Here is a 10,293-nt window from a genome sequence, read left to right as displayed (position 1 = left end):
AGACCAGGCTTTTAAAAAAAAAAAATTCTGGATTTTCTTTTTATTGTAACAAACATTGTTCTATTGTTTTTGGGACCATTATTTTCACTCCAGGCAAATATCATAAACAGACATCAGAGTAATTGAAAACATTAAAAAAACAAAGATTTGGGACCTGAGATGTGTTCATGTTTAGAAATGATGAGTCCAGGATGACGAGCTGGTTCCACACAAACCATCAATGCTTTGATCTGGACTCAGCAAGAGAAAAAAAAAAAGCGAGTGAAAGAAAAGCTGCCAGTCACTGCTGGGTTTTTAGCACATGGTTTGTGTGGCAAACTTGCCAAAGTGCACAATTTTTGTTTTGTTTGTGTGTCACGGAGGTGTGTGTGTGTGTGTGTGTGTGTGTGTGTGTGTGTCTCCAGAGCGCTTTCATTTCACTAACCTTCCCGTTCAGACAGTCTCCTCTCTGAGACGGCGTCTGTTGTCATTGTGATTTATGAGTTTAATAAAACCCTGCGTGTGTGTGTGTGTGTGTGTGTGTGTGTGTAGCTCAGGGCCATACTGTCCCTTACAATCACTCCACAAGCTCTCTATTCACAGCCCCTCCCTCCCTCCATGGCTGACAGTAGCTGTGAATGTGGCTGTGAATGTTTTAGAAGTGCCCTTGTCAGACTGGTGTCCTTGAGCGAGGCCACTGTTGCTACTGCCAGTTTGTTAATTTCAAACTTGCCTTGATGTCCCCTTAAGGGACGCGGGAGTACAACTAAATTACTGCTGCATAGTTTTGATGGAGATACCGGCCCTCTGTGAGTATGTGGCTTGTATGTGTGACTGTTTAAGTAAGTCTTGGTTCAGCTGATGGCACATCTGTGGTTCGCTAACTCAGCAAAAACAAAACAAAACAAAATGTCCCGAAATTATATATTATCTTCAGTTGGACCACCAGAGTGTTTATGAGGAAAGTTTGACAGGAGAGCTTCATTTGTAAGTAATAACGTGTTGCTTGATGCACCATTTCTGCAGCTTCTCGAAACTTTACAGTCACTTTAACAGAAGTAGTCTTTTTTTTTTATCGTTGTGGTCCCAGTGTGTTCTCACTCCTTCACTCCTGAACACACACACACACACACACACACACACACACACATAAATCATTAAACTGTATGAGTAGACTGTTTTGCTTTCATAATTGTATTTCTAAATGAATATTTAAACTGAGGCACAATATTACAACTTATAACAACCTCATTATGGAAGAAATATTCATGTAAAACTATACGAGTGGAGCTTTTGTCCTCTGTCATTGTAACTCTTTTATGTCCTCATGCAGTGATATTTTGAAGTTCACGGCTTGAACGTGAAAGCGATAAGTTTGTGTGTCTTTCATTTTGAGTTGCTGCTTTTAAATTCTGACATCTCCTCTGTTTACGTTGGAGTAAAACAACATTAACATGCTATAGCTGGTCTGTCTCCTTTGTTAAATCATCTAAGTTTAACACATTTAAGTTTCACATATGTTCACAGGTGCCAAACAGCTGTATGCAACGTGATTCTTGGATCATTTTATATGAAACAGGAAGAATGAATGGAGCAGATATATTAATATGTGAATTAATATATACAATGGACAAAAATCAGTATGAGGAAAGTTTGCTGTCAGAATCAGTGTGAACATGTTTCAGTTTGATGTGTGTGGATGAGTTTTAAGTAAAGAAAATGCAAGAACAACAGAAGGAAATATTTTCTAGACCATTGGCCATTATTTATAATTTCCTCAAAACACAAACATTGATCAATGAATCATCTATGAATCAGACTTATTATACAACAACATAAATAATACTGCCAGTGTAAAAAAACAAAAGTAACAATACATTGGGATTCAATTTTGTACAGAAAAAACATCAAAACGCAATGACATTACACAGAAATTCAACATTTGGTTCTGATAAATACAATATCTGTGGTGTTAATCTTGCTCTAAACTTTAAAGGCCCAATCTGTGAAATCCAAGTAAAAACTAAACGGGCCTTAACACTGACAACTGTTTTCCACTCACAGCTAAATGATCAAATCAAACGTAGACATGATGTACAAAGTCCTGAAAAGCTTAAAAAGTAAAAAGCAGTAAGCTCTACTGTATGTCCACACATGATAAAATCAAAAAAGTCCAGATTGAGTTTTTTAAGTTATATCACATTATCACAACAATCAGACGGCACATCTGTGATTCCCAGCCACATTTAAGACATTAAAAAAACCAAACAAGCAAAAAAAAAAAAAAAAGTTGGCATTTTTGACATCAAACAAAACAAACACCAAGGCCATTTGTTGTTTTACATGTACAAGACTAAAGCTGCTGATAATCTATCATTTTACTAGGCACAGTTACTTGTAGAAGCAGGAGAGGTGAGTGAAACCCTCCACATTTACTTGATTTCTAGCCTGGTTTCATTCTGAATAGTAAGCAATGAATCTGTAACAGCTAATCCTTTTGTTTTTTTCTAACTAAACTATGAACACTTGGCATGCAGTGACAGTGAATCATAATACACCCAGAATAATCTGGTTCATCATCTGATTAGGGATTGAGATGTAATTACAATCCTGATATGGACTCATCAATGATGTTGAACCAAAATCGCCATACTCTCCAACAATCACAGCTGTCTGGTTTCATATCTGAACTATAGCAAATGTCTACAGAACAACTTTTTTTTGGTTTCCTTCTGCTCCTGGTTTTTGTCTGGGTTTGGATCCCTTTTATGTCTCTTAATCTGAACATTATTACAGCATCATTAGAACTGATCCAGAGCATTTAGGAGTTATTAGTTATTAGTCATTGGTAGTGAATTATATCTCAAAACAGATTAACTTCATTTCTTTTACTTTTCAAGACATCCTACATGTTCATCCACTGGAAACGGTCTATATCACTCTTTCTCATATAGAAGTCCCGTCAGTCTCTGTCATCAGCCAACACTGAATAGGAGGTATGCATATTTTATTGTCTTGGTTTGAAACTGGCTCTGAATTATGACTGTGGTACCTGATTAGATGTAGTGATCTTGTCTCAAAGGTGAGTGTCGGTGAACATGGTACGCTCCTTTTTCCCAGAACTCAGGGCCTTGATGGCATCGACAAACTCATCTTCCTCCACATACTGAAAGAAAATATATGAGATCACAACATCAGACTTCAACAACCCCATCGTAACTGGGATCACAATAATAATAATAATAATAATAATAATAATAATAATAATAATGCATTTTATTTAAAGGTGCCTTTCAAAGCACTCAAGGACACCTTACAAGACACACATAACACAACAACAGTACATCAAATAATATAAATCAGGTAACATTGATGTAGAAGTGCAATTTTGCAAAGATAAATAAATAAATATGAATATGACTACGTAGTGCAATGGTACAATAAATAAACAAGATGTGATTACATAGTTAGTGTGAGACAGAGTAGGCCACTCTGAATAAGTGTGTTTTCAGGCAGGATTTAAAGGTGGAGACAAAGTCAGAAGTATGAATGTCTGGTGGGAGAGAGTTCCAGAGACGGGGGGCAGATCAGCTGAAGGCTCTTGACCCCATGGTGGTTAAGTTGGCAGATGGGGCAAAGAGCTGGTTGGCAGTAGAGGATCAGAGAGTGCGGGAAGGTGTGTAGATGTGAATAAGTTCAGAGAGATATGATGGGACCAGGTTGTGAAGGATCTTGAAAGTGAGGAGTAGAATCTTAAAAGTCAATGCGAAATTTGATAGGGAGCCAATGAAGTTGCTGCAGGACAGGAGTGATGTGTTCAATAGAGGGAGTTCTGGTTGTGATATGAGCAGCTGCGTTCTGGACCAGTTGGAGGTTAAGTGATTTCCGAGGAAGACCAAAGAGGAGAGAATTACAATAGTCAAGACAGGATGTGATCAGGGTGTTTACAAGGATAGCGGTGCAGGTTGGTGTAAGTGAGGGACAGAGACCATTGATCTTGCGTAGATGGAAGTATGCAGACTGAGTAACATTATTGGGGATGGAGGAACAGTGGAACTGTTGATGGACATGGAGAAAGTGTTGAGTGTTGCTAAGTAGGATTTGGATAGATAGGGGAACACCACTGGAGACTGGAGAGGAGCTGGATCTCAGGTTCTTGAATTGCACAAAGTGTGTGCGACCGGAGAAATATGATCTGAACCAAGCAAGAGGGATGTCAGTGATTCCAATGGAGGCTAACTTGTCCAGGAGGATGTCATGAGAGACAGTGTCGAAGGCTGCGCTCAGGTCAAGGAGAACCAGAATGGAGAGGAGTCCAATTATGTGCATGTCAACAGTGAGGCTATATGCACAATACCAGGACCTGGAAACAGACAATGGCTGCCTTCTTTCTAATGATTCCTCTCCTAAATGACCATTTGACTTCACAGTAAACACACGGACATGTGGTGATTACAAAACTGAACTCGACTGTAATCTAACATAAACATATTATGTGTCCTCACCAGTCCAGAATCATGTCCCATTGGGTTGTCCCAGCTCCCTTCCTCCATCATCATTGACTTCCTGTCAATCAGCTGACTGACGCTGCGGTGCAGGGAATGCTGGGAATAGGCCTGACTGAGGTCAGGTTGGCTGGGAACACGCAGGACTGATATGGGGCTGAACCTGCTGCTGCCAACTATCTTTGTTTCAGCCAGACCCTAAAAAAAAAATGTTTTAGGTGAAACTGTTTTAACATGTTTAACTTATTTATTACAGATCATCATGTTTCATATCTGCTCCACTTTAAAGCATTCTTTAATGTTTTGAGGTTTCACTGCAACAACAACTGAATTTTTAAACAGAAAAAATAAACACAAACATGATGTTCACTGTTATCCATTACAGTAAAAATAGTATTTTCAGTGGTGTAAAGAACATGTATAGTATGTGTGTTAAGGAGGAGATAAAACATGAAAATATATTCCCTCTCATGTATGAATCTAACCACTCAGAGAGTTAAATAAAGTTCAAAAGAGTTTCAAAGCTCGACTTAAGGTGACATGAAGGTGAACACATTCTTTATTCTGTTGCCTCTGAACAATGAAGTGTATTTTTGAAATGTAATTGATCTATGACTCACAACACTCATTATGAATTCATAAGAAACATCTAAGTGTTATCTGCACTGAAATTCACACTAGTTGTCATTGTTGTAATACCTGTACACCGTCTTTAATATAAAGCTTTCAGAGAGTAAAAAGGTCCTCAAATTGATTCATGAAACAGTTTCAGCAGGGGGCGCTACAGTGCAACAATGAAGAATCAGTAATCTGACTCATGCAAAAAATAAATATTATTTTACTTTTTACATTTTTAAAGGAAATAAAAAACACAACAGACACAACTATTTTTGTTAAGCCAGAGGATGTTTGTATATGTTTTATATTTACAGGTATATAATTAACCTAACACAAAGTACAACATTAACATAACAGTTTTCAGTGGCAGATGTGTGGACTCTTTATGCTTTATGGTTAAAACATTTGATGAATCAGATGATTTTCAAAGATTTTCAAAGTCAAAACTGTATTTGTTGACACGCTGTCAGTCTGTCTTATTTACAAACAAAAACAAACCACCCACTGTAATACGTTTGAAATGATGAAGTCTGAAGATCAAATCATGCATTTTCTTTCTGCTCTCACTGAAGTGTGGGTTGTGCACACTCTGTCTATCACAGGCAGCACACACAGAGCATGCATAACAAAGAAAACAGGCATGCACAGAGAGAGGTACCCATACAAAGTCACAATCCCCTACCTCATTGTACACAGTGTAGCTTTTAAGTATAACGTTGCTGATCTCAACACAGTCTGCTACAGTGTCAAACTGCAGGGGGACAATAAAGTAAATATTTAGGGTTTGGACAGTAAAAATTAAAAAAATAGTCTTACTGTGAGACGACCAGGAAGGAGCACAGAGCCGGAATGATGTTTAGAGCATAACTCAGGACAGGGCCGCTGAGAGGGAGAGAGAGATGAACAGACAGAGAGAATGAGGGAGGGAAAGACAGAGTGAGACAAGAGTCAGACGAGACAGAGAGGAAAAGAAAAAGATTGAAAGAGAATGAAGAAGCAACATTTTTATGATATGGAGGAGAAACTTTTTTTGAATATAAACTATATGAGTAAACAAACCAATCAACTGTGTGGTGTATTTTACATAACGCATGATTTGAAGGACAAAGACTGATGATGTTTTTTATTGTAACAAATTTATATTAGATGAAATGCTTCCATGTCTGACATGTTATAAACAAAAGAAAACTAGATCCATAAGATTCTTCTCATTTACAATAGATGTGCTACATAGACACCTTTACAAAATATTAAACAAAGACATAAAAATGTGTAAGGGTAGGTTTCACTATTGTTAATGGTAAAACTGAAACTTAATAACAACAATAATAATGATGATAATAATAATAACAATAATAATCATCATATTAATCATAATAACCATCATCATAATTGAAATTATTGCTATTATTAGAGCTAATTGTTTGTTCAGCCCCCTCTGCTGGTATAAAGATTAACCCACAATAGTCTATGTAAAGAGGAGAATTTCTCAAATGTGGACAATCTGCAGAGAATCATTTTGATTCAGTTATCTAATGATTTCAAAGATACCAATACCAATGAGACCAGTTTTTTAAAATCTTTTTTCACTTTATGTTCCCTCCACCTGCCCATTTTTCCTCTGTTTTTCTTTTTCATTCTTTCTAACCCCAAACTACCTTTATATCTCACTCCTCCCCTTTCAACCATCATGCCACTCTCTCTTTCTGTGCGCTGCCTCTGATCCTCTCACCATGTACTCTCCTGCAGACTTCCTGGTCTTCTGAAGCGTGACCAGCGGAGGGCGCTCTCTGGCTGATGGATTCTTCCTCAGAGCTCTAGAAGTGAGAAAAACAAAACATTGCCACAAGTTTGCTCTCATGCTATTTTATACAAAAACACCTGTTGCCTTAAAACTTTGACATGCTGGATATTACATGACAGTACCTTTGTAGCACTAGACCCAGCAGTATGGCTAACAGAAAGAGACCCAGCAGTGATAACAGCAAAATGAACCACAGCTCAGAGTAAACAGGGGTTGCTGACATGCTGACACCCTGTTTACCACTGTCTTCTGGCTCAAGAGGATCTGCAGATAAATAATTCAAAAATGTATTCAAATTAATTAAACATATTTTTGCTGAGGAAAATAGCTTAAAATGAGAAAGAGAAAACAAGAGACACACAAGAAACAACAAACATACTTTCCCAAATCATCAGCATAATCAGATCTCACATCATCACATTTGTCTGTCTGTGTGTGTGTGTGTGTGTGTGTGTGTGTGTGTGTGTGTGTTACCTAGGCCTGTGACAGGGCTGTATCTGACGGTGGGAGTACTGGCGCTGCCGCTGTCTGTGGTACATGTCACCTGAAATGATAGCGCTGGGAAGACCAGAGGGAGACAGACAGAACAAGATATACAGAGTTAAGATGAAGTCAGAGCATTGTAGTTTTTACTCTTAATCAGGCTCCTCTGTCTGTACTCTATAAGACTGCCCATATACCTGAAATCAAGTCAGATTTGGAACATAAAGGGGAACAAAGAAGGCTTTTAGTAGGAGCACAGGAGAGAAGACAAATTACTCTTTATTGTCACAACCTTCTTGATGATTCTCCTGATGATACTTGAACTCCCTCCACTCTCAATTACTATTCATTCTGCTCCTCTACTCCTATTTCTCTGATCTACTCTAAACAGCATCCAAGGCCTTTACCTACCAACCTGACAGCCACTGAAATATGTTCTTATATCTTTTATAGTTTTTAAAGTTTATACAATTAACATCAAAACATTTGTAGGCTCTTAGATCCAGTGTTTCCTCAACAATTGTATTTTCCAGGTGTACAGGGCTAAGATTATGTTTGAGGGCTACCCATTCTTAATCTCATCATTTCTCATGGTTTTATTCAACAGCACTTTAAAAACATTACATTAGATTTAGTTTGGTTATATACTACAAAGGCGTGTATTTCTCTATTTACACCTGCTGTTTATGTCAGTAGAGGAAGACACTGTGTATTTACTTATGTTAACACCTTGTATGAATCTGTAAGTAGATATGTGTGTGTGTGTGTGTGTGTGTTTGTGTGTGTGTTCTCACTTTTCTGTGACGTGCGTGGAATATAGAGATAGCTGTAGAAGCCAGTATAGACTCTGAGCTGGCTCTCAGTTACACTGTACTCCTTCAGGTAGCCATTGAGAGAGAAGGACCCCGCCCAGTCCAGCCAGATGACTGTCAGGTTACTGTCCACTGAGAAAGGAGAGACATACTGGGGGGCTGGGAGAACAGAAAGGGGGGATTAGAGAAACATTGGATGTTGCCAACTTTATATGTGTCTGACAACTGATTAGCTGAGAGGGTTGAGAGACTGGATGAATGTGTTACCTTCAGGGAGTGTGGTGACAGTAGTCCAGTTGGAGGCAGTGCTGCCCATGCTGTTAAAGCAGGCAGCTCTCAGCTCATAGGTGGAGTATGGTTGGAGACCTGCATAGTAATACAGACACACTAAGTGATTATGTCTTGAGTTTTTTTATAATTAGTTTAGTTTTGGTTTTTTTTTACAAAGCCACAAGCCTCCTAGTCTCAGTGCTCCATGTGGATCTGCAAGTTTTAGGACTTCCTGTGCTCTTTATTAATAATGAGTCACTTACCACTGAGAAAGTTTTCTGATTTTAATAATGTTTATACTATTGTGGTTCCTCTTTCTTATTTTTCCTCACTGATGTTTCAATGCAGATTTACTGTAGTGGGTGTTTTGGTACCCATGCTAATATAATTAATGAAATAATTAAATCATATCATCTTAATGTAATGATGTATTATTTATCTGTCACAACAACACATTTACCTGTCACATTGTAGCGCCGCCTCTTGCCAAAGAAACAGATTTCCATTGGCTCTTCAACACAAGGCAGGTTCACAGGCTGGGGGGGCTGCGGGCAAGGTGACCTGAGATGTAGCTCACAGCTGAATACCGGGAGAGGGAGAGTAAGTGAGTGAGATTATGGCACGTGTATGCATTCATTAATGAAATCTGAGGGCAGATACTATTTCCTATTCTGAAATGTGCACTAATTGTTTTCTATTCACCTCTCAATGACTCCATTAGGTGCCAAAGGATCATCCCACTCCAGCTGAACAGAGCGGGAGGTCAGTGTGATGGGGCGAGGACGGGGCTGATGTGCTGGGGGTGCAGCCAGGGTGCGGAGCTCACTCAGTTGTCCCTGGCTACAGCACTGGCAAAAGTAAAAAATGGAAACTTAAGATTTATAGTATTTCTAAACTATCTAAACCAATTACAATTGAACACTGAGATCAGGGAGTTGTTTTGCACCCTCAGTGGTGGAACAGAACTTTTGATCAGAACAGAACTTTTGATCCAAAAAATGTGGTAAATATTACTTTGTATTTATTATAACCCCATCATTAGTCATTATTTGTGTTTTTTAAAGACATGCTACTCTGTGTTGCACTATATTTACCTTATAACAAGTGCAGGCCTCTACTCCTACCCAGTACTGGGTGTAAGGACGTAAACCATGGAGTGTCTGCTGCTGGGATGTACCCTCTGAGAGCTGCAGGAAAGGTACAGAGTGAAGAGTGAAGGGTTAGGGTTAGGTTTGTTTCAGTTTTGAGTGGTCATATTATTAACAAACAAGTAGAGAGTGGGACAGGGAAGAAAAAGAAAATACAGGAAAGAGAGGAAGACGAGGGGGTGAGATTGAGTGATTACAGAAGAGAAGAGAAGGTTAGAGAAGAGGACAGTGTACAAAGGAAACCTAAAAAATCCATGCAAATCATTATAACACAGTATTATATACTTTACCAGAGTGTGGTTATTGTGGTCCAGTGAGAACACCCGGTAAATGCTAACAATGCCATTGGGTCGGGCAGGAGGATGGATTTCCATTACCGCTGAGGTTGCTGAAACACGCAGGAAATGAGGCGGGCCTACACCCTCAGGTGGAGCGGGTCCTGTTCTCCCACTGATCCACGGACTGGCACAATGACCAGCTGAGTTCACTGCCCACAGCTGTTGGTCAAAAACACACCTCAGTCATTAATATTGTAAAATATAACTCATGTGTGTAACTTGCAGTAAATAGAGAGAGTGAACACAGTGAACTCAGTGACCGTCAGTCAAACATGCAAAGCACATGTAACATCGATTTAGTTAAGTGGCATTGACTTTACAAGCACAAACTTTTTT

General features: G+C 38.8%; 1 protein-coding gene across 1 annotated transcript in view; it reads right to left on the bottom strand.

Moving 5' to 3' along the window:
• Positions 1-3,055: 3,055 nt before the first annotated feature.
• ush2a (Usher syndrome 2A (autosomal recessive, mild)) overlaps positions 3,056-10,293 on the bottom strand; it is a 208,947-nt gene continuing 201,709 nt past the window's right edge. Inside the window, exons 83-94 of the mRNA XM_053317023.1 lie at positions 9,910-10,116; positions 9,566-9,658; positions 9,174-9,319; positions 8,932-9,050; positions 8,469-8,567; positions 8,184-8,360; positions 7,381-7,464; positions 7,029-7,170; positions 6,835-6,919; positions 5,785-5,853; positions 4,485-4,682; positions 3,056-3,145 (exon numbers count right to left, since the gene is read on the bottom strand). Of these exons, the coding sequence (XP_053172998.1) occupies positions 3,056-3,145; positions 4,485-4,682; positions 5,785-5,853; positions 6,835-6,919; positions 7,029-7,170; positions 7,381-7,464; positions 8,184-8,360; positions 8,469-8,567; positions 8,932-9,050; positions 9,174-9,319; positions 9,566-9,658; positions 9,910-10,116 (1,509 nt within the window). The remainder of the gene's footprint in view (positions 3,146-4,484; positions 4,683-5,784; positions 5,854-6,834; positions 6,920-7,028; positions 7,171-7,380; positions 7,465-8,183; positions 8,361-8,468; positions 8,568-8,931; positions 9,051-9,173; positions 9,320-9,565; positions 9,659-9,909; positions 10,117-10,293) is intronic.

This window comes from Scomber japonicus, chromosome 1, assembly GCF_027409825.1.
Source record: "Scomber japonicus isolate fScoJap1 chromosome 1, fScoJap1.pri, whole genome shotgun sequence".
NCBI classification, from domain to species: Eukaryota; Metazoa; Chordata; class Actinopteri; order Scombriformes; family Scombridae; genus Scomber; species Scomber japonicus.
The sequence above is the reverse complement of the archived record's forward strand: the minus strand, read 5'-3'. Positions and strand labels throughout refer to the sequence as shown.